General features: G+C 42.1%; 1 protein-coding gene across 2 annotated transcripts in view; it reads right to left on the bottom strand.

Moving 5' to 3' along the window:
* The window catches only part of CIT (citron rho-interacting serine/threonine kinase), a 156,151-nt gene extending 137,548 nt beyond the window's left edge, over positions 1 to 18,603 (bottom strand). For both annotated transcript variants that reach the window (XM_069497097.1, XM_069497096.1), the window contains exons 1-4: positions 18,508 to 18,603; positions 14,113 to 14,254; positions 7,505 to 7,680; positions 1,734 to 1,835 (exon numbers count right to left, since the gene is read on the bottom strand). In XM_069497097.1, coding sequence (XP_069353198.1) covers positions 1,734 to 1,835; positions 7,505 to 7,680; positions 14,113 to 14,254; positions 18,508 to 18,603 — 516 coding nt within the window. The remainder of the gene's footprint in view (positions 1 to 1,733; positions 1,836 to 7,504; positions 7,681 to 14,112; positions 14,255 to 18,507) is intronic.
* Between the last annotated feature and the right edge of the window lie 6,938 nt (positions 18,604 to 25,541).

The raw sequence follows: 25,541 nt of genomic DNA on the forward strand, positions 1-25,541 counted from the left end.
GCTAACTTTTAATTTTTTGGAGAGATGGGTTCTTACTATATTTCTGAGGCTGGTCTCAAACTCCTGGCCTCAAATGATCCTCCCACCTCAGCCTCCCAAAGTGCTGGGACTACAGGTGTGAGCCACCACACCGGGCAAATGCTTACTTTTAGAAAGAAGTCTCATGAGACTAGACATCAAGAAGGTGAACTCTCCGACCCAGAGGAGGAGAAATATGAGTACATGGAGAAGAAGTGTGAACGGACCAGAAAACCTGCACCCTCAACTCTTGCAAAAAAATCAGAGCCCTTCCTAACTACAGGACTACCTGTGTTCTGTGCTGCCTTGAAAATGAAGTTTATCCTCATAAGCGTGTTCTAAACCTCTTGCAGAGCTCTAATTAAAATATCTAAAACAACAACAACAAATAAACATGAAACAAAACAAACAAAAACCCTGCTGTTTCAAGGGAACTTCTTTTCTGAGGGCTAATGAAGATGCCTGTTAATACATCCAAACATGAGAGGCTCTGCAAGATGCAGAGAGCACAAGGCAAAACACAGCAAACGCCCTAGAATGTCAGCAACCCTAGCAACACACCAAGGTCAACTGTGAAGGTGAGGGCTCCGTGCCCCCGGTCTCAAGGAAGGAATGCTTCTAAGTCCATATTCAAGGAAAGGATGTTTCAGGCCATAAAAACAACAGGTTTGGCATTGGTTCTAAATGAGCATGTGGCCAGTTCAAGGCCAGTCTCCCAACATATTCATATGAGAATTCACTCAGAAGGCTGGGTGAGGCCAGGGAACATCTCCACAAGCACTGGGTTCTCAACTACTATGAAACCAAGGCAAATAAACCATTTATTCTAAGTCAGAAATAAAAGCAGTGAAGTCCCCAAAAAACACCTGATGGAAGTTCAAGACAGATAGGAATTCATCTCTTACCCTTTTCTCTTACATAAGCTTCTGTAAAAGTTTATCTCCATTCAAGGTAACATAATTTTGTTTTAAGGGCCAAATCAGAAACAAAAACTGTTTCTAGGATACACTTTTTAAATTTAGGAATCTAATCCCCCAAGAATCTAAACCAGGCCCCAAAATGAATTTTAGCATTCTATGAGCTATGCTATCTATGTACACATCAGGGAAAAGTATGCCACCATTCAAAAGAATAAAGTAGACCTGTACATACTGACATGCAAGGATGTCTGCAATAAATTGGTGAAAGGCAAAAGGCAAGCTGAAGAGCCATTTTTGTAAAACAAACTACTAAACATATACATGAGTATATAGAATTTTCACCCCACCCCAGGGCATAGCTAAAGGCAGAAAGAGCACGCATAAGCATTAATATTTGTTTCCCTAGGGAGAAGGATTAGAAAAGAACGGAGAGGACTTCCATTCAACTTCATGCATGTCTAGAGTGTTTGCATTTTCTTATAATAACCATGCATTATCTTAATTTTTAAAAATCAAAGCAAGATTATATTAAAGGTAATAACAGACTATTCCCTATTCCCCAGTAAATGACTTCTCATTATTGCCCTTTAAGCCACAGCTACAATACCCAACAATAATGAGTTAGCTCTTAATCTTTGTAACAAGGAGGACCGGGAGACACCAGAGAGTCAGGAAAGCAATTGAATGAATGAGGAGTCATGGACCTCACAGGCAGGAACCACATTCAATTGTATGACAGGTATCTGAGCATCAGAGCGCCAGGCTAATTCCAGACAGATGAATGTAAAGACTCACCAGATACAGGTTATTTTTGTCCTGAAAGGCATACTGTAATTGGGGGATCCAAGGGCTTGTGCTTCGAGATAATATGTTCCGTTCTTCCTCAAAAAACGAAACCTAGCAAAAAAAAAAAAAAGAAACCCTTTAGAAAATTAGAAAGAACCAAGTGTTGGGAGGTGGGTAGGAGGGGGAGGCCCTTTCCTCTGTCTTTAAGACTAAACTGATGCTTCTAGCTTAAAATAAAAAGCAGTCTCTTAGCCTGGCATTCCACAAACCTCAATCATTCACCTATTTTGCTCACAATTTTTGCCAGCTCCATATATTGCCTGCTCAATTATTTACCTATCATCTTTCTCTAAATTAAACTCGCTTTCTTTGAATCTAAATATCTTTCTCTTCACCTTCTCTTCCTGAACAATTCGGTCCTAAAGCCATTAGCTGGGGCAGAGCAAGGTGAGCAGCCATGCCAGTGACTGGGAGAGAGAGAGACGCGGTGGCCCAGGACAGGGCCAGGCCCAGGCAGAGTGACGAGGGCAGAAACCGTGTGTGGGTGCTGCCCAGTGTGGGGTGTGAGGGGCCCGGGCAGGGTGAGGAAGACATCCACGTGTCAGGGTGGCCTGGCACCTGTGATCTGTGGATGTGGGATCACAGTAGATTGGATGCATCCAGATGTATAAAGTAAGTAAAAATACTAAGGGTATGATGTCAGAGAAGAGCATTACAAACACAGAAACGGTGAAAACTAAAATGAACCCTGAGAAGCTGGATTGGAATTGGGGGTATTAGAGTGAACTCATGGTTTTCAACATAAGTACAGAGGACTGTCCTTATACTTCATGCTTGTCTGCAGTGAAAACGTTTTTGACTTTTCTATACATTTGTGATTGTTTCAAATAAATATAAATATGTGTATATGTGTGGGTGCACACACGCATGCAGGTAAGTATACTATACATCCATACATGTATTCCTCAGTGCTGTCCACTGGAAGGGGTCTAGGGGCAGTGACACCCCAGTAACAATGAGAATACCCAGTGCCCAGATCTTGGCCTCTAAGTACCATTTTCCACTAAAAGGAATAGGGCTCCTTGGAGACGTGACTGATGCCAGGGCTGGGACAGAGAGAGTAAAAGCACCGGAAGAGCCTGAACATCTCCTTGTACCAGAAATCAAGAAAGTACTTAAAGAATGATGGGGATATGTCAAAAGGACACAAAACCCAGCCTGAAGAGGTTCTCACTGGCCAGCTTGGGGACAATTTGAGTATGAATACTGTGATAGAAACAGACTGTAACTCACTGAAACAGGAAAATGCAAGTCCACGCAGATATAAATAAATGAATACATTGAAAGTTTTATGAGGAACAGGATATTTCCATCGTTTGAAAGGACCTCTCCACAAATTACTTATGCACCAATGGAATCAAGTGATCAAAATGAACATCATCAAGAGTGTGACAAACTGAAACTGAGAGTCACCCGTTGGGATGCAATGAGAACAGAGTATCTTGTCTGATATTCCTACCAAAGATCCATAACCCGAATATAAACATGAGCAACATCAGGCAAATCTAAATTTTTAAAAATAACCAGCCTATGATCATCAGAATTGTCAAGATTCTCCTGGAGAATGCTGGGTAGGAAAAAACAAAAAAAGTATTGTCAAGGTCATGGGAGTCCAGGAAAAATTAAGGAACTGACCCAGACCGAAGGAAACTAAAGAGGCAGGACAACTAAACACCAAGTGTGATCCAAAACCAGATCTTTTTATTCTAAAATACATTATTGAGATAACTGGTGAAACCTGAACAGGATCAAAGGATTCGACAGTAGTATATATCATTGGTAATTTCATGAATTTGGGGGGTGTATTGTGGTTCACAGGAGGATGTCCTTGTTGTAGGAAGTGCACACTCAAGTATTCAGAGGTAATGAGGCATCAGGTTGGCAACTTATTTTCAAACGGTTCAGGAAAAAAAAGTTGTTATACTTTGTGGTAGTTAATTTCACATGTCAACTTGGCTAGGCCATAGTAATCAGTTATTCAATCAAACACTAATCTAGGTGTTGCTGTGATAGATGCAGTTAACATGTACAATCAGTTGACTTTAAGACTGTCCTCAATACTGTGGGTGGGTCTGTCTCATCCCATCAGCTGAAAGGCCTTAAGACCTTAAGGCTTGCAGTTTCCCTAAGGAAGAAATTCTGCCTCAAGACTGCATTGTTTGCTCCTAACAATTTACCAGCCTGCCCTACAGATTTCAGACTTTCCAGTCCCCTACAATCATGTACATCAACTGCTTGAAATAAATAAATTATATATGTATATATGTAAATATAGTCTATGTGTGTGCCTATGTATTTCTATGTGTACATATATTTTATGTATATATATTCAATATGCATATATAGTCTATGTGTATATATATTCTGTGTGTATATTATTCTATATATATTCAATGTATGTTGCGTGTGTGTGTGTATATATATCTCTCAAGTGATTCAGAAAAAAATGTTTATACTGTACATGACAGTTTTATGTGACAACTTATATTTATAGGAGATATATAAGTATGTATGTAGGTATGTATATCTCCCCTACTGGTTCCATTTCTCTTAAGAACACTGTACTTGCAACTTTTCTATAAATCTGTGATTGTTTCAAAATTTTTAAAAACTTTTTTTTTTTTTTTGAGACAGAGTCTCACTCTGTTGCCCAGGCTAGAGTGCCGTGGCGTCAGCCTGGCTCACAGCAACCTCAAACTCATGGGCTCAAGTGATCCTCCTGCCTCAGCCTCCCAAATAACTGGGACTACAGGCATGCGCCACCATGCCCAGCTAATTTTTTTTTCTATATATATATTTTTAGCTGTCCAAGTCATTTCTTTCTATTTTTTAGTAGAGACGGGGTCTCGCTCTTGCTCAGGCTGGTCTCGAACTCCTGAGCTCAAATGATCCACCCGCCTCAGCCCCCCAGAGTGCTAGGATTACAGGCATGAGCCACCGCGCCTGGCCTAAAAACTTAATTTTAAATATATCTTCTTTTATTTAGTTCTAACAAGAACCTCTGTGGAAGTCACAGGTTTTGATACGCTATTTAACATTAAACTATTAAATGTTTTAAACAGTCTGGCCATGTTCTACCTAAAATCACCCGATTTAATATTCCCAGTGATAAATCTAACACATTTGGGAAAACACCCACCTGACCTCAGTAATTCACTGCACCTGACATGCTGACCCTTCTCTTTCCTGGCACATAAAAGGTGTCCAAGGAAGCTTGGCTGAACTGAAGAGTCTACACCTTTATGTGCTTACCTCTGACTCTGTCTAACCCCTGAAGTTTCCATTGAAATAAGCAGTCTCTAAAGACCTCTTCCGGTTGTCACACAGCTCTGGGTGGGTGTGCTGGCCTCTGCCAGGTGACAGGCCTTGTTTGCAGGACGCTACCTCTCCCTACCTCCGCTCTGGCATTTCCCTTCACTCACTCCCTGTGCTGGCTTCTTTCTTCTCATGCCCTTAAATTCCAGATCCTCACCATGGCTCAGTTAAGGACTCTTCTTTTTTATATATATAAAAAAAATACCTTTTTTTTTTTTTGGAGACAGAATCTCACTCTGTTGCCTGCACTAGAGTGCAGTGACATCATCATAGCTCACTGCAACATCAAACTCCTGGGCTCAAGCAATAATACACCTACCTCAGCTCCCAAGTAGCTGGGACCACAAGTGCACATTACGGTGTCTGGCTAATTTTTGTATTTTTTGTAGAGATGGCATTTCGCTATGTTGCCCAGGCTGGTCTTGAACTCCTGGCCTCAAGTGATCCTCCCACCTCGGCCTCGTGAAGTGCTAGGATTACAGGTATGAGCCACCACACCAGCCTTCTTTTACATTCACTCTCTTAAGTAATGGATGGGTGGCTTTCATTAGCTCCTATATGTGTATGATTTTATAACCCCCAGCTCACACCTCATACCCAACAGTCCTTTCAGGTCATTTGTCTGGAGGGCGGCACACCAATTTTAACGGCTCTACTGTTTGCCTGCAGGGTAAGATGTTGGATTATTTTCTTTTTACATGCACTATTTCTCATCTAAAACCTAAGCATTACAAGGTCGATGGTTCATCTAATACCTTCTCCCAAGGACCCAGAAACACACCAAATACAGCAGATGCTCAGAAAGTGTGAACTGATGATCAGTAGTTCTTACTTAGGAGCTGGGAGGCTGAGTAAGCATCTTCCACTCCTCTCTTCCAAATTATTTGCCACAACTTGTCACTTTCCCTTTCTATTATGTTGTTCACATTTTATTTCTAAACACAGAGGCCACATCATTCTCAGACTCTGACAAGCCGCTTCCTGCCCTCCGCTGCTTCTCTGATCAGAGGCGCAAAGTCATTGAAGTCCACAGGGACCAGACTCTGATCCCAACCTCCTCCTTCCAAAAGCCTAACTCATCCCCAACCACCTCACAAGGTCAATTGCAATTTAAAAAAAACGGTTGTTGGGGGAATGGGAAGCTATTGTGTAATGCATACAAAGTTTCTGTTTGGGATGATGAAAAAGTTCTAGAAGCGGACAGTGATCATGGCTGTACAGCATTGTGAATGCACTTAATATCACAGTATCACTGAATTGTACACTTAAAAATGGTTGAAATGGTACATTCTATGTTATGTATATTTTACAATAAAAAAGTTTCTTGAGAATTTTCACCAATTACCCGCTCTCCACTCAAATGTCCTCATTTCTCCCCACTTCCCCATCTAAACCACTAAACACACACACACACACACACACACACACACACGCACACTCTCCTGGGTAGCATTCTAGCACTCAAACCTCCAGAATGTCACATAAGGCCACACTTGTACTCAGCATATTCTCATCACTTCTCTCCCCAGAACCTGCCTTCCCAGTCCTCAGTGACAACTTTCCCTGTCCCTGGCTCACCCACAACATCTCCCCCTCACATCATCATCAATGAATTTGCTAATTGTTCTCCCCCTTCTGTGATACTTTAGCTGGTAAGCACCTGCTTTATATATTTGCATTTTTCCTCCACTTTCCAAGGCTTGCTTTTAAACCCTGAAAATAACAATCATGGAACTTCAATTCCTTTTGCTGGCTTCCCATGGAGCTGAGTATATTATCGAACACATGATGAGCACTAGAATGTCTGTAAGTAATAAATTACTCTCTGCACTGCAAGGCTGATGGCTCTCTCTCTCCGAGACACAGCAAATGAATCGATACATCTAGAGACAGCAGCCTTGTTTAAAAGAAAGAAAAACACCACAACCAAAAAGATAACCTCCTACCTGTTCTCCACTCCCCAGCCACATAACAATTTTGCTTAATTTCTTCAAAGGTCTGTTTTAAAATCAAATACACATGCTCACAACACAACTATCCGAAGCGTGTACAAAAAGCAAATGCTATCTGATTCACCCCACCATCTGCATATCCTGAATCCCCAGCTGATGGGCATGAAAGATCATCTTAGATTCATTAGTTAAAAGGCCAATTTAGTTCTGAAATAAAATACATCTATAGAAACATGATACAGAAATCAAGGGGAATTTGTGAGCCTTCAAAATTAGCATCAGTACAAGAAGAGCTCAGAACACGAGAGACCTTTTTGCCCATGCAACCGCAATTAAATATAGAGTCAGAGGAAAACTTGCTCGATCCCAGATGGTCATGCTGCAGATGACTGTCCCTATAATGAACATTCCGGTTCAGAAAGGGGGAAAACGGTGAGGGTAAAATGCTCCTACCTGCTCCTGGGCCAATAAGGCCTTCTTCTTCATGACTTTCATGGCATAGATGTCCCCAGTTGCTTTCTCTCTTACCACCTGCACATCAGCAAAGTGACCACAGCCTACAAGACTTCTGACTTCAAAGTCCTTTGCGGAAGGCTGGAGCTCCTGCAACTCGGCTATGGTGTCGGAATCTGCAAAAGATGGGAAAGTCGCTCCCAGGTAAATAAAGCGCTTCGAGTACATGCATCTTTATGAAAGAGAAGAGAGAAAAAAGTGTTCTTATGTCTTCCCTCACTGTCAAAGACATTTAGTCACTTTCACATCCATCATGAATAATTATAAAATCAGCACAAAAGTGTTTTTCTATGTTAAGTTAAAATTAAGGGCTCCAGAAATTCTAAAGTGCAGTTTCCATGGTAGCTATAATTTGAATTCCATAGACTTTAGAAAATAGGGAGGGAGGACACAAACTACGCTTTTCTTCTTCCTCTCTGAAGGCTGCAGGGCAGTGTTTGGTCAAACGTGCTTATTAGCATTAAGACTGCTCTATAATAGGACATAAGCAACATGACTCTCATTTTAATAAATTTTGGAGTTGGCGTCAAGATCATTCCATCCTCACTACATGTGTTCTGCTTAGTTTTATCCCACCAGCCCAAGTTTTATCTCCCTTGGATTGTGTCAGTAATAGTAATGCTTTTCGTGCCTTAATATGTGGCAGGGCTTCAAAGAGGGGGACAGCCACTGAGCCCAAAGAACCAAATGAAGCCCTGACACTTGCTCAGCAGGGTTGACAAGCCACACATCTGCGTGGGTTTGCAACTATCTTTTTTTTTTTTTTTTTTTTAAACATACAGGCTTATTCCTTTTCCAAGTCTAATCTCTCAGTCAGAGATCCTCAATGTACAAAGTATGGACTAAACGGATGGCGGACCTGGAATCTGACATATGTTTATTAACACTCTAGACACACTAAGCTGAGACACCCACGGACATGTAATGACACCACCCACTTGCAAGAATGAAGGGGCATTAGCAGTGGCTGACCTAAAAATTCAGTCCTGCACGTTATGGGAGAACTGCATCATATACAGGGGATATACGCGAAAGGAGGGCGAGTGAAAAACCTATAATCAAAATTGTCCTGGAGAATCCTGCAGAAAGGTGTCACGCTGAAGACCAAAAGACTGCCTTGAACTCCCACACAGACACTGGAATCTTCCAGGCACTGGAAGGGATGGCCATTTCAATGGTTGGGTAACAGATGAAGTTAGGAGCTACATTCTAGAGTCACACTCAGCTCTGCAGTTGTTCACACGATGAGAGGGACTGAGCCCAACAAAGGGAAAAGCCATTTCATATCCACAGTCATTGAATGGCATTTCTTTTTTATTTTGAGATGGGTCTTGTTATATCGCCCAGGCTGGTCTGGAACTTCTGGGCCCAAGCAATCCTTCCGCCTCAGTCTCCCAAGTAGCTGGGACGACAGGCAACAGCCACCGCACCGGCTTTGAGTGGCATTTTGATGAGTTGGCCAATGCGATTTCAATTGCTCTTCCCACCCTCTTTCTTTGTTGTATGGGTAGAGTTGAATTCTCTTGGATCAAAGGCACATGTGACGAGCTCCTCTGCAGTGAGAGTCTTCCCAATCTCAGACCACACCTGTCACTTCCACTAGTCATCCTGAGGACACCTTCCCTTGGTCCCTTGGGGAACCAGGCAAGAATGGTGGGTGGATCCCCATGAATTCATCGTATCGCTGTAAAAACTAAATCTAGGGCACCTACACAGAGAATACCACGCAGAAGCAAAATTGAAAACTGCACAGTCTTTTCCTCTTGCCCTGACAACGCTGTGCCAAGCCCTATCTTCCTTCCCTGCCCCTTTCCCAGTTTCTTTCAGATCAAGTATTTGAGTTTTGAATTATAATTCCCCAAATACCCTGCCTTGCAACTTTCTGGGTAAAACCAGATTTAATTATTGCTCACACGCAAAGCCAATCTCTCTTAATTCTCTAATAAGCCTTGGGTTGCTTACAAAGTTGTATACAGTGCTGTCCAACTTAATAACTTTGGGTCTGTCACTGGTGGCCACCACGCATCTCAATCGCAAAAACAGACATATTGCTTTGCAGGCAAAACCATCGACATACTCTCTGAGAATTCTGAGAAACTATGTCAAATCTCTGTTTCTTTATGCAAAGGCTTTTGGATCATTAGGGTGAACAGGCTTTTGGATCATTAGGGTGATCATTAGGGTGAACTCAAGCCTATGACTATTAAAAAAAAAAAAAAGGAAAAACACAACTTCTGTCCATACTAGCTGCTTCTGTGACCCCAAAGCCACATCACCTGTCATCTCTTTACACTTTTAGTTAGAGTATAAGGGCCTAGTGGGTACTGAATATGGAAGTGGAAATAAAGACCTAAGGAACCATAATAAAAACGCAGTAAAAGAATGACTTTGTCGGATAAACATTTGGACCTGGGGCAAAAGCCAACACAGCTAAGTCTATGGCTTCCTCTTCTGAAACTCAGTAATCCAATCTTCCAATTTCTAGAAATCAACCCATCCTTCACAGAAACCCTTGCACACGGGCTCAAAAAATATATATATGAACATGCTTATGAGAATTATTGTAATAGAAAAATAAGCAGAAATAACCTAAAGGTCTATCAACAAGAAGGTGGAAACAACCTACAAGTCCACCCATATAAAAGAATATTAGGCACATGTTGGAAAGAATGAGGTAGCTCAACCTCCATTAGAATGTATATTCCTTACAGGCAGAGATTTTTGTCTGTTTTCATCACCCAAAATGGAACATAGTAAATGCTCAATAAATATTTATTTAGTAAATATATTGCTAAGTGAACAAAGCTCGTGGCAAAATATTATATACACATGACCTACTTTGTGCAAAATTAAACAAGAATAATATTACAATATGCATGGAAAAGGGTTGACAATTGCAGGAGCTAGTTAATTAGTACATAGGGGTTCATTATACTATTCTCTTTACCTTTGGGTGTGTTTGAAAATTTCCATAAATATTTTTAAGTCACAAAAAAATGAAATACTATGCACAGAACCATCAACAGTGATTATCTCAGACAGGTAAGACTTTGAGGGATTTTCTTTCACTACTATGTATGTGATATGCTATGATCTGAATATTTGTGTCCCTCCCTCAAAATTCACATGTTGAAACATAGTCCCCAATGTGACAATATTAAGAGACAGGGCTTTTGGGGAAATGATTAAATCAGGAGGGCTCCACCCTCATGAATGGGATTAGAGCCCTTATAAATTAGTGCCCTGCTGGGATCACATTTGTCCCTTCTGCCATGTGAGGACACAGCAAGAAGCTGTCATCTTTGAAGCAGAGAGCAAGCCCTCACCAGAGACTCAATCTGCTGGCACCTTGATCTTGGACTTCCCAGCCTCCAGAACTGTAAGCAATAAATTTCGAAATTGCCAAGTCTAAAGTTTTGACAGCAGCCCAAATGGCCTAAGACATGATGTTTAACCTTTTAACTTTGTATCATGTTTACAATGAGAAAAAAAAACTTCTCAAAAGTTATCATTTGCTCATCAGTTCTAAAATTGTAAACATATAGAAGGTTTTGCCTATAGTGAATGTAGCTGAAAAAGGGTAGAATTTCAGCAACTGTCAAATTGCCAAGAACAGCCCAACTTCAACAATTATCAACACTTTCCAATGCATGTTTTAATATCACACTTGCTATTTATTTTTCACACAAATCGTATGATGCTGTGCTTAATGTTTGCCACTTATTTTGTTCACTTAGCAACATGTTCATTCAACAAGTATTTACTGAGCTCCAAAATGTGCCAGACACTGTTTTAGGCACTGGCGATACAAGAGCAACTAAGCAAGACAAAAATCTCTTCCTAGTTCGCAGATGCTAGTTGCCTCCCCTTTCTTGGCCCAAGGTTAGGGGACATTTCTGCTGGAGACACTGCTTCAGGGCTACACGCTCTGTTTCATTTCCTCCAACAGTTCCCAAAGAAAATCTCTCCATCCCTAAGGGAAGACTGGAGAAACTTGGGCAGTAGCAGCTGATGGACCCTTGTCCACAAGGAAAAGCAAAGCTTACCTTCCAAAACAGAAACTCAAAAGGGGAAGGAAAAAAAAAAAATACTAACGTAATCATCCGTTTTCAATCATGGCCTCTTAATAGGACTCCCCAGGGAGCCTCTTCAAAAATATGAAGCAGTTCCCTGGAAGAGGCTTTTATTAAAAAACAAAAAAAAATCTACATTCCACTAAACTGAGCCCCCTGATTACTGAATGATTCTAGACAATTCACTGCTTTTAAGTAACCAAAGAACAGTCTCAAGATGACAGTAGATGGCTCAGTGCACCAACCTTGTCACGTACTTTCCTGCCCCTCTCACTCCCTACTTAAGAATTTAAATACTCAAGAAAAGAAAGTGGGAGCTTATTCAAACAAATACTCCATTTTTTAAGATACACAGTATGTTGAACGTTTTGGAGGTTTACAGTTAGCATTATGGGGTAACATTTACTGAGTGTCTGCTGTGTGCCAGGCAACATGACAAGCCTAGTGTGTGCATGAACTCATTCAATCCCTACACAGCCTTACTAGATATACATTATCCTCATTTTGCAGATGAGGAAACTGAGAACAGACAAGGTACATGTAGCATCCTGAAGGTCACTATAGTGGACATACGCAGATTTTCGCCCACTCAGCATCCCCAGCTCAGCTCCTTCGGGTAAATGCACATCCCCCATTCCATGAGGTCCTGGTAATCACTGTGCCTTGACCCCTTTGGGCACTCAGATGAAGCCGATCATAACACTTTACAGGGCAAATGACCCAAAGCAGAGCCAATTAGAATCTTCCGTGGGACTGTATTAATCTAGATTATGGAAGACAAACATTGGACAGGGGGTGGTAACCAGTCTCCAAAAATGGTGCCCAGTGAACCGTGCCTCTTGGGATTCACGCCCTTGTGCAGTTCCCTCACACGTGGAATCTATGACTCGCCTCAAACAACAGACTGCAGCCAAAGAGGTCCTATGTCCCTTTTAGGACTGAGCCCTAAGAAAGCCTGGCAGCTTCTACTTTTGTGCTTTGGGAAACCCTGAGCTGCCATAGAGGCTACCCTGGTGGAGAAACCATGTAGATCAGAGGTCAGCAAGCCTTTTCTGAACGCACCAGATAGTAACTATTTTTGGCTTTGTAAGCCCTGTAATCTCCATCACAACTACTCAGATGCTGTTACAGTGGGAAAGCAGCCATAGGCACTGCATTAACAGGGGGCATGGCTGTGTTCCAATAAAACTTGGTTGACAAAACAGGTATCACACGCTGCAGTGCCCTGACTCCTGACGTGGAGACCACATAGAGGTGGCACGTGGAGGGCAAAAGGCCCTGAGACTTCGTGGAGAGAGACAGACAGAGGCCAAGTTATCCCAGAGTCCCAGCTGAGCCCAGCCTTCCAGCCAGGGCACCAGGCATTGAGCGAGCCATCTCAGACATTCCGGCCAGGAGAGCCCCAGACGACTGCAACCTCAGCCAATGTCACACGGAGCAGAGGAATCCCCAGCTGAATCCAATCAACCCACAGAATCGTGAGCGGCAATACAATGACTATTGTTTTAAGCCACTAAAAGTTTAGGGTGATCGGTTACACAGCACCATTGTATAAGGCAGGGTTTCTCAAATTCAGCACTACTGACATTTCCGGCTAGGTAATTCTATGCAGTGGGAGACTGCTCTGTGCATTGTAGGATGCTTAGCAGCATCCTGCCCTCACCCATTAGATGCCAGTAGCATCCTCCCCTCCTAGCTGTGACAACCAAAAATATCCCCAGACATTGCCAAGTGTCCCTGAGGGACAAAATCACCACTCATTAAAAAACACTCATGTAAGGTAAAAGCACACGAAACTGGGGCTCCAGCAGCTAACGTCCCCACCACATGGAAGTCAAGCCACATCACAAACGGGGTGAAGGCAGGGCTGGTATGTGACTTGCTAGGCTCTAGGTAATTCTGCCTTCCTCAGCCCCTTCCTCCACTAAAAAAAAAAAAAAAAAAAAAAAATCAAAAATTATATTTTGTGGCTCCATTGGCAGAAAGATTAATATAATCCAGAATCATTATACATTATTATATTCACTTTTCTTATGATTTTAAAACTAAAATTAAACTAAGCTAATGCAAACAAATTAAATTTATTAAAATTAAATATCATGAGTCCTACGCACTGTGCCTACTACGTATGGAGAGTCAGCCCCAGTTGAGTGTAAGGATGGGGCCAAAGGACATTATTTTATTAATAGTTTCTGGAACCGCCCCTGCCTAAAGCTTGACTCATCCTGGGATTTCTCAGTTTCATGAGCCAATAAACTGACTCTCGGAATTGAGCTTTTGTCACTTGCAACCAAGAACCCTGACTTATCTGGTCTCCCAACTACAACAGGTGCAACCCTGAACTTGAACCTGGATCTGTGTTATTTAGACTGGAGTTCTTACCCACTACCACCAGCCGCTAACACATTCTGCCTCGAGCATCCTTCCAGTTTTCTCCATCAGGACGGTTTTCAAGAAAAAGTTCCCCAAACTTACACTTCCGCACAAAGTTGCTCACGTGCTTAATCTTCATCAGAGCAGGCTGACTGCATTCTTCAAAGAGAACAAAGAGGGCATCTAATATCCCTTCTCGGGAAAGAGGAGACATCTGCTGTTGAGTCATAAAGGGTGGTTTCCCCTAAAAACAGCAAACAGCAGATGGAGACACTGTCAATAATGAAAAGCTTTGATCAATAACATCCACACAGAGTAAATTACAAGCCACCAACTCAACTAACTGCTCACGACACGCTAACAGCACAATTCTGGGGCTTCAATCTTTAAAGCAGCATCAATTGACAGTCATTAAGTTATCACTTGTACAATTCCATTACTGTGGGTTTCTTTCGCCAGCACCTGGGACGGAAAACTCCACAAGCATGCCGTTAATAAGAAAAGGTCTTTCACCGTTAATGGTCTGAAGCTCATGAGAACATTTCCTCTGGATCCTGCTGCCTCTGACATGTTTCCATGTCTCTACAATAGGAAACAATGATTGTCACTTCTTTCATGTGTGCCCAGAGGTTTGTTAATATAATCCCAGTTTCTTTAATTCATTCGAACAATCTAGAGCAATGTGAATGGAGTGACTACCGTGAAGCTGAATTTATTCATGATCTGGAGCAACAGTTACAAACTGGCAGACTGTATCTAGCCCACAGACATGTTTTGTTTGGCCTGTAGTGTTTAAAATAATTCGAATTTATCTGCCAATATTTAAAAATCAGATTTCACAAAAAAATAAAAATGGAATATTTGGCTTCTCTTGAAACACTGGTGGATCTACTAATATTGCCCCACATTCCTGCCTGGTGACGTTGAGCTGTAGCTGAGTAATGCTGCCCCTCTTGGTAGCAAATGTGTCCCAGACCTCACTGAAGACCTGACTCCCAGTGTTCCACCTGGCGCACTTGACTCATTTATACTCACTGTCTGGCCGCCGAAGACATGGGTTTGCAACCCCTGGTCTAGATTCAGATAGGCCAAGCCATGGATTGTGTGATGCTCTCTCTACAAAGATGGCCACCAACAGTTCCTGCAACTCTGTAGGCTCATGTTGCTCCTCCCTTCAAGAGCTGGAATCTATTCCTCCTCCCCTTGAATCTTGTGCTGTCTCTGAGACTCGCTTCATTAACAAAATGTGAGACAAGTGACGCTGTGCCAGTTTGCGGTAGATCCCTTAAGAAGCCTGGCAGCTTCTTCTTTTGCTTCTTTGGAAGCCAGTCACCATGGAAAGCAGCTTAGGCTAGACCAGGGGTCAGCAATCTACAGCCCATGGGCCAAATCCAGCTCAATGCCTATTTTTATAAATAAAGTTTTATTAGAACACAGCCATACCCATTGCTTTACATATTGTCTTTGGCTGCTTTTGTGCTACAATGGTATAGTTGAGTAGTTGCAACAGCAACTATTTGTTCCACAAAGCCTAAAATATGATTTACAGGAAAAAAAACTATGAGCCCAGACTATTGAGAGATAAAAGACCTCATGGAGAAGAGAGGCCATGTGATAAACACTGAGGTGCCCCAGCCAGCAGTGAGCACCCAGGTGTTCCAGGCCCAGACGTAATCCCAGCTGGATGTAGCCCCAAGTGACTCCAGGTGACATCACAGGGTAGAGCAGAAGAACCACCTAGGTGAGTCCAGCCAACCCACAGGATCCTAAGAAAAAAATAAACCACTGTTGCTTTAAACTTCATGAGTGGTTTGTTACACAGCACTGGATAAGAGAAACAGACTAGCTACATTTGAAATCACTAGAGGACTTAACTAAGAAAAAAAATAAATAGATTCTCTGGTAGGATCCTCAACCTACTGAATCAGAATTTCCCAGATTGTAGCTTAGAATCTGTTTTATTAACCAGTTCTCCAAGAGAGTCAGACCTCAGTGAGGGTTGGGAAGCACTGGGTTTCAAGGTCACCATATCTTTACTAAGTCCCTTTAGTAATATTTGCCGCTAACTCAGAAAAACAAGTCACTCTGTTCCTTCTGTTCTTCAAGAGTTTAGACCAACTGTATCAAGGGTTCCCAAATATAGTACTGATTCTTAACAAAGTTTTCAACAGCCTGCAGTGAAGTGAGAAAAAATGAATACTACATGGTATCTCTTTTATAAAGTTAAATGTATTCAAATTTAAAAATGGTCCTTTATTCTGAGATGATGTTTTTCCTCTCTTGGTATTTCTTACAATGCCCTCTTTTTATGAAATAAAAGTGCCAGAAAATAATAGGTTTTCCTTCTTGCTTTTTACATCCTTAGTTGGCAAAATAAAAAGTTGGCAAACCTATGTCTGCCCAGTAATTTGTGAAATTTTGCTGGCTCTGAAAGTCTGAAAATCACTGACCTAGAACATGTTAGGAAATACTGTTGAGTATTAATAGAAGGACAAAAGACAAACTGACACCAGATCTAAAGCACTTACCTGAATGGAAAACAAAACTGCTACTGTTTCTAAACCTCATTAAAACAGCACTTTTGTATGGGAAAAGAACAAACAGGATCCCTCCCTGCTCAATCAAGGCAGATGTCAGGTGTATGCTATACTTGCAATAACAGCTTTACTGGGGGCAGGGAGGGACTCATCACCAAAATGAGATGAGCCGGGGGTTTACCCACAATCCTGCGTGTTCGAATGACATTTAAATGTAAGATACACTTAATAACTCTGACATGCGCTGGCAGGGTGGCCAAGTGGTTAAGTGGCCAGCCTCTGGAGTCAGACAGACCGAAGATGGAGCCTGACTCTGCCATTTACAACCTGCGTGATCGTGGGCAAGTCCCTGCCTCCGTATCTGTCCATATCTGTCTCAGCCTACTTAAAGTGTAAATAAGAATAGTCCTTACCTCTGCCATGAGGCCGAAGTGAGGAAATCAGGAACATGCTGGTTCTGTGCCCAGCACATGAGAAGTCCAAGCTAGTACATAATCAGCACATTATAAGCCCTTAATAACTGAGTTGGAGATGTTTTGAAGTAAAATGATAAAGGGAATAAAAAGTGGCAGTACTTCAGCCCTCTAAGGTTAGAGATAGACTGATTATTCATTTACAAAAAACATCTCATGACTTAAAATGGTGATGGGGATGGTCCCATAGAACAACCTAAGCCTCCAGTTTGTTTCCACTCTGACCTGTTTGAACATACACTACCAAAATTTTGAAAAAAATATTATGAAGAATACATCACTATCCATCATCTTACAGGTATCCCATATAAATACCATCCTAAATATAATTACTGTTAAGTAAACAGAAATGTATTACTACTGTAACTAATACTATTCTACACTTAGTATTAACAATAGTTACCATTTATAAAGGGTTTACCAAGAGCCACGCAAGATGCTAAGTGCTTTATATGGAATATCTCATTTAATCCTCACAAAAACCCTGCAGATTGGTACTACAACCTCTACTGTAAAGAGTAGCAAAGCACAAAAGGCTCACGCCTGTAATCTCAACACTTTGGGAGCCCAAGGCAGGAGGATGGCTTGAGGGCAGGAGTTCAAGACCAGCCTGAGTAACAATGTGAGACCCCATCTCTACAAAATAATAGAAAAAATTTGCTGGGTGTGATGGTGCACATCTGTGGTCCCAGCTACTCTGGGAGGCTGGGGCAGGAGGATTGCTTGAGCCCAGGAGTTTGTGGTTGCAGTGAGCTATGAGGACACCATTGTACTCTAGCCCCAGGCAAGAGAGCAAGACCCTGTATAAAAAAAAAATAGAGGAGCAAATGGATTCAAAGAAGGTAACTGACTCAACCAAAGTAACACAGCTAACAAGTACTAGGACCAGAATTCAAATCTAAATCTTCACCCCTATCTATATTGTCCCCCTGACTTGGGAATCATAAGTAAAACAACGATTTCTATTTCACAAGTATTCCATAAACATCAAAAACAAGAATTAGAAACCAATTTGAAAATAGTCTCATGACATTAAGTTTTAACACTTCTGGGGTAATGGAAATACCATATATCTTGAAAGGAATGTGGATTACACAGGTGTGGTATTTATCAAAACTATTTTTTTTAATTTAAAAAGTAAATATCCCCTCAATGAAAAACAATAGCATTATACCTATGGAAATTGTGGTTTTAAAAGTGCCTTTGTTTGCTTGTTTTTCTTTCTTTAATAATGGGACAAACTTTAGTATGGAAGTGTAAAGTGTGAGAAATATAGATTTCCCTTCATGGGCAAGTTCAAGTTCAGCTAGCTACTTCTGTCTGCACAGTTGCTCTTTTTTCCAATACAATCTGCACATGAAACTCCAAACAGGATTTCTCCTACAATATTAGCCTCGGTACCAAAATATTATCAAAGCAAAGGTGAACAACAAGAAGGTTCCAAGAAAACAAACACAGGTGAGCAAAGTTGCAGCACAGCCAGTTACCTGGAAGAAAAGATTCAGCCTGGAGGCCCGGCTGGCAATGGGTTCCACGGCACCAGCATCCAGTAGATTCCGTGCTCCATATTTGAACTTCAACATCTCTCCACCCGTGCTGAAGGGATAGTGGAAAAGTCAAGTGTGTACTGACATTCTGAGCAGGAAAGGCTTGAGAGATCCTGATCTCCCTCAAGATAACAGGGAGATGAAAATCAGCTGTCCCTCTAGTCCTAAGCAGCTCGGTCTGGTCATGGAGATTAAAAACTCAAATTTAACTCACTGTAACAGGTGATACACTTACCTAACAAACTCTCTTACTTATAAATGTGTTTATTATTCGCACCCCCCCTTAGAATGTAAAATGTAAGCTCCACAGGGCAGGGATTTTTGTCCCCAGGGACACACATAGCCTGGCACACAGCAGGTGCGAACAAACAGTTATTAACTAAATGACTGAAATAAGCAAACTACATAGTAGGTTGGAAGGTGATAAGTGCTTTGGGGTGAAAAAAAAAAAAAAAGGAGCAAGGTAAGGGCATTTGGGGTGGGCCGGTGCAATGTTTCATAGTGTGGTCAAAGTGGACTTCACCGAGAAGGTAACATCTGAACCAAGACCCGAAGGGAGTGACCAGCAAGCCTCGCTGCTACCTGGGAAAAGAAAGGTACCTCTGGCAGAGGGACCAGTCAAGGCAATAGTCCTGAGACAGGACCTGGCCTCTCCAACGATAACAGAGAGGCCAGAGGGGGTGGTGCAGAGTGACAGAGGGGGGAGAGTGGAAGAAGGTGACGAGGTGGGCGCCGAGAGCATGCAGACACTGAAGCAAGGAGGTTAAGCAAATTGTTAAGTCCACAAAAAACAAGGAGCTGCCGGACTCCACTAGACAGAATAACGCAGGAAACGCTGGCAGGAGGCACAGCCGAACGGACTCCACCCAGCTCAGCAGAGGAACTCGTCCTCCCGCCCCACCCCTGGCGGCCCCTGCGGCCCCGTGGAGGGTGGGCGCGCGCACGGCCAGCCCGGGAAGACCCTCTCTGCCCCCCCGCCGCCCTGGCGGGTAGAATTGCCGCCCACCCCGCGGCGGGAGGGACAGCCGGGATTGGTGTGGGTGGAGGCGGCCCTTCCCCGGCCTTGCAGAGAGGGGTAGAGGGGAATTGGGGGTGGGGGCTCCAAACTCACGCTCCGCGGACACGACCAGTCTGCTGTCTGCTGCGCCCTGCGCCTCCCGCCGCCGCGTTTGAACCCGGGGAGCGGCGTGGGCGGGTCTCAGCTGTGTCTGAACCAATCAGTGTTCCCGTTCCTATGATGGACATCCGCGTCTCAGCCAGGCCCCGCCCAAGTCCTTAAAGGGACGGAGGAAGTGAAGCGCAGAGCCAATCAAATTGTTTCTTCCTTTGACTCGCGACCAATAGGAAAAAGGGAAGGGCAAACCCGGCAGGGCAGGTCTTGGAAGTTTGAAATTGGCGGTTACGCAGGATGCAGTGTTTGGGGACGCGTCTGTTTGTCTAGGATCCCTGAGGAGGTCGCCGGGGCGCTGTCCCCTGCTCTCAGCCACCTGCGAGGAGGAAAGCAGCCACATCGCTTCTTCTGGTCTTTTTGTCCCTCTCACATGACTAAAGTAGAAGTACTCGTTACTTTGGAAAACCAACTGGTTCTCTGCCACAGCTGAAGCAGCAAATGTTTTGATTAGGGGCTGAAAAAAAAAGGATCTGACAGTGTTTGCGAAGATGTGGCGCTACACGCATACGGTACATAGCTGATGGCAGTGTAAACTGGTACAATCTCTTTGAGAAAGAATTTGGCACCATTTGCTAACATTGAAGATTTGTGCATGCTATGAATATTCCTGGGAGGAGTTTCTCTACCTTAGAGAAACTCTTAATTAAGTACACCGGGAGACATATACAAGAATACGCAATACAAAATAGTGTTGTACAACATAATGGCAAAAAGCTGGAAGCAACCCAAACGCCCATCAGCAGTAGAAAGGATAAAATTTCGTATTGCAGTGTTTTCATACAGCAATGGAAAGGAATATACTACAGCTAACCATAATGAGTCTCAAAACACTGCCCAGTGAAGGAAACAAGACAATAAAGTATGATCCCACTAATATAAATTTCAAAAGCAGACAAAACAAAGCAATGTTGTTTAGGGAGCGATGTACATACAAGTGATAAAACCATAAAGAAAGCAAAAGTCTCCTGGCTTTTGTAGTTACCTGGGGTTAGGATGGAGGTTTTTCAGGGCGTAAGGATGCTGCTATGATCTATTTCTTAACCTTGGTGGCAATAACATGGATATTACTTTATAATACTTAAATTGTGTGTATGTGTTCTATTCATGTATGTAAAAAATTTTAAAGGAGAGAGACAGTCCTTTCCATACTCTCCTAAACCCTAGGACACACTAGATAGAACCACAGATGTGTTATCACACACACATATACACAAACATCAGCACAAAACCAAAGCTACAAACTTGCTTAATACACTTTCTTTATTCCCAAACATAACTTACTTCTTGTTCCCAGACACTATTGATCACTACTATTTATCAAATACTTTTTCTCATTTAATCTTTCCCACAGCCTGGGACAGAGGAACTATAATCTATATTTTACAGGTGGGAAAACTGAAGCTGAGAGAAGTAGAGTGACTAATTGTGGGGTCCTTCTGTAGGTAAGGAGTTGTAAACAAAAAAAGAAAAAACATTGTGGGTCTTGCAGCTTTAGGTAGTGGAGCCAGGTTTGGAAATCCTGGACTGACTCCAAAATCCTTTCTTCGACACAAAACCTGCTTCTTAAAAGGAATAAGATATTATCCAGCTTCTGCTTTTGTCATTTTGCAAGGACTAAACCAGCCCCCCAAAAAATGTATAAGAATAAGAGGTGCATCTAATGACATGAAGAGGTTTGGGGATAGCAACATGAGGAGAGATGGGACATAGATTGTGGAATGTTGAAGCCAGCTATTGACTTGATATAAAGAATCTCAGAAAAACTGTGGCTATTGATCTAGTCAATGCTTCTGCTTATTTTTCTCTTCCAGCCAAATATGTTAGTTTCCAGGTATCACAAATAGAAGTCTTTACCAGAATTTTGGAGCGTGTTCATCCTAAATTAGAATGCAATGTTAGCAGCACCGTTTTGTGCTGCCTACATAGCCTACTATTAATAATTTCCCATGAGAACAATTACCAGCCTCTGTAAAACCTTTGTGAAACAGGACAAGGAATAAGCAACAAATAAAATAAATAAAGAAACACAAAGCGAAAGCCACATTAACTCTAACAATTTTCTTTCAGGAGTAGTAACTTCACAGAAAGTTTTTGGGGAAAGAGAATAAGGGACCAACAGTGGTTGTGCCAATACTAAAGTGTTAAGATGCTGCCAAACACAATAAACTGTCATTAAAACCAGACTGACTCACGCCTGTAATCCTAGCACTCTGGGAGACCAAGGCAGGAGGATCACCTGAGCTCAGGAGTCTGAGACCAGCCTGAGCAAGAGTGAGACCCTGTCTCTGCTAAAAATAGAAAAATTAGCCAGGCACTGTGGTATGTGCCTATAGTCCCAGCTACTCAGGAGGCTGAGGCAGGAGGATGGCCTGAGCCCAAGAGTTTGAGATTGCAGTGAGCTAAGATGACTCCATCACACTCTGCCCAGGGAAACAGAGCAAGACTCTCCAAAAAAAAAAAAAAAAGCTAGACTGACAAGAAACCTGAGATCTTAAGTTTGTTCTTGCACAAAGTGAATCAATGACCAGTCATTTGCTAAACACCTAAATGTGAATTCATGATGATTGAATTCTGATAAAGGACATTCTTGCATTCACTCATTCATTTATTCAATAGAAATTTATTATATCAAGCACTGAGGATACCAAAATGAAAAAGACACCCTCCTTGTCAGTTGCTCAAAAGTCAAGTTGGGCAAATGGAGCTGTAGGAAAACAATTATGGAAAACTGTAATAAGTCCCTGTGGCTGTGGAGGGTACAGAGGGCAGTGGCAACCAAGCGGAGGGCAAGTGGTATGTGACAGCCAACTCCCCTGCCTGAAATTTGAAAATAAAGGAAACGTGATTGCCCTTAGAGTAGTGGTCCCCAACCTTTTTGGCACCAGGGACCATTTTCATGGAAGACAATTTTTCCTTGGGAGGGAGGGGAGGAGGGAGGCAGAGGGATGGTTTCAGGATGATTCAAGTGCATTACATTCATTGTGCACTTTATTTCTATTATTATTATTAAAATATATAATAAAATAATTATACAACTCACCATGGGGAATATATACAATAATTATACAATCCACTATGCAGAATCAGTTGGAGCCTTGAGCTTGTTTTCCTGCAACTAGACGGTCCCATCTGGGGGTGATGGGAGACAGTGATTTATTATGGTCTCTGTGCAGTCAAACCTCTCTGCCAATGATAATCTGTATTTGCAGCTGCTCCCCAGCACTAGCACCACCACCTCGGCTCCACCTCAGATCATCAGGTATTAGATTCTCATAAGCAGCGTGCAACCTAGATCCCTCACATGCACAGTTTACAGTAGGGTTTGAGCTCCTATGAGAATCTAATGCTGCTGCTAATCTGATAGGAGGCGGAGCTCAGGCGGTGATGCCAGCAATGGAGAGTTGTAAATACAGATGAAGCTTCGCTGGCTCACCTGCTGCTCATCTCCTGCTGTGCACCTGGTTCCTAACAGGGCACAGACCACTACCCGTCGGCAGCCTGGGGGTTGGGGACCACAGGCTTAGAGCATTCAACTGGGATATAGCATAAACAGATACTCCAAGGCACCTGAAAAGGCTAGGAGGAATGACTGCAAGACTCAAACTAGAGTCAGTGGAACATTAAGAACTGAGACGCTAACTCCATTCTAGATATAAAGAGACAAAGCTACTCTGGTCCCCTTGGCAAGGAAGAGTTCCTCAAGCCATTTTCTCTGTAAGAAACTTCTGTATAATAAGAATAACTACCATTAGCTGAGTGCTTTCTAGGTGCGAGCACCTACTATTCCCTGTATCCCAAAGATGTGTTCCCAACACTGGTGTGAGAGACACTTTCAGGTGGTGTGCCAATGTCATTTATTTTTTAAATTATATATTTTATTGTGTGTAAGCAAGTAGAGCTAGTCCATCAAACCTATTTCATAGACAATATCACTTGGGGTGATACTAAAGGAGATATTTTAGAAGAAAAAGTTAGCTAGCAAAGAAAATGCTAAGTAAACTGTAGTACAGGTGGTACATGGGTATAACTAAAAAAAATTCTTGAAATTTGGGAGACTGTATCATCTTACATAATTCTCAAGCAAGCCCCCGAAGTAGGCACTATTACTAGTAGAGAAATTTAAGCTTAGAGAAATTAAGTCACACCCTAGTAAGTGGTGGAACCAAGAATTGAAGTGGCTCTTTCATTCTAAGGCCCATTGTGATAACCACTAAACTGTACTAATTTCTAGTTATGTTTGTCCCAGCACCTGGCACACAATAGATGCTTATAAATGTTTGTGGACTAAATGATGAAATCTAACTCCATGCCCATTTGATTACAATTTGGTTTCTCCTATGGGCATTCCTGGAGCAGTGGTTCACAAATTTGCATGCATATTGGGATCACATGGGAAGCGTTAAAAAATGCTGATGCCTGGGCCCCACGCTTGGAGATGCTCATTTCATTGTTCCCAGGTCAAGCCTGGGCACTAGGAGTTGGTTAAGCTCCCCAAGTGACCCCAGCGGGCAGCCAACATCAGGAACCACTTGCCACGAGAGAGCAGATATACCACTAACCTAATGTCAAGTGTGTTTTTCATTGTAATTTGCTAAGCTGGCAAAATGACTTCATCATCATTCTTTGTTATGTTAACAACAGTCTGCCCTGTGGGAAGGACCCACTCTCATGCAGGCTGAGAGGCCAAGTTACCTAAAGACCTCAGAATGGCCCTTCCAGGTCTTGTTCTGTGATCCCCACGATGAAACCAAAGAGGGTGATGGCCAAGTAATTGAATAGAAAGAAACAAGGAGGTCTGGGTTATGCTCAGCTTAAACAAGGACTGAATCTTAAGATAAATGTTTCATGTTTTCATATTGGGAGCCTCAAGCAAAGAGAAATATACAAAAGAGAGAGATTCCCAAGCTTTACACACAAGCATGGTGCTTTGTCACCTCTTCTCTCCTTTCCTCATCTTTCCTCTCCCTTTCTCTCACTCCAATGATGTTCTATTAAGCAGAGGTTTTAAACTCAAACGGAAATCAAATTGTAGACACTTATTCTTCTTTCTAGCCTACCAACAATCACCTTTGTAGACTCTCAATAAAAATTTACTGAATTCACTAATGAACTTAACTTCTGATTCTACACACATCATTTAGCCTCTTTGAGCCTAAATTTGTGCCTAGCTACACTGAGATTGAAGAGCTAAGAGATGTGGAGATTCTTTACAAAATCCAAAGCCAGCAACTCACAGAATGGGAGAAAGTATTTTTAAATCATACATCTGATAAGAGACCAGTAGCCAGAATGTATAAAGAATTCTTACAATTCGACAATATAAAGACAAATAATCCAATTTAAAAATAAGCAAAAGATTTGAATAGACATTTCTCCAAAGAAGATATGCAAATAGTCAATAAGCACATGAAAAGGTGCTCAACAACATTAGTCATCAGGAAAATGCAAATCAAAACCACAGGAACACTTCATATCCCCTAGGATATCTGTAATCAAACAGACAGACAGTAGCAAGTGTTGGTGAGGATGTAAGAAAATTGATCTGTCCTAAATGGTTGGTGGGAATGAAAAATAATGTAGTCACTTTGCAAAACAGTTTGGCAGTTTCTCAAAAAATTAAACAGAGTAACCATGTGACTCAACAATTTCACCCCTAGGTATATGCCCCAAAGAAGTGAAAACATATATCTACACAAAAACGTGTACATAAATGTTCCAGACAGCGTTACTACCAATAGCCAAAAAGTGGAAACTACTTAAACGTCCATCAACAGATGAATGAATAAACAAAAGGTGGTATACC

This window comes from Eulemur rufifrons, chromosome 21 (genome assembly GCF_041146395.1).
Source record: "Eulemur rufifrons isolate Redbay chromosome 21, OSU_ERuf_1, whole genome shotgun sequence".
In the NCBI taxonomy this organism is placed as follows: domain Eukaryota; kingdom Metazoa; phylum Chordata; class Mammalia; order Primates; family Lemuridae; genus Eulemur; species Eulemur rufifrons.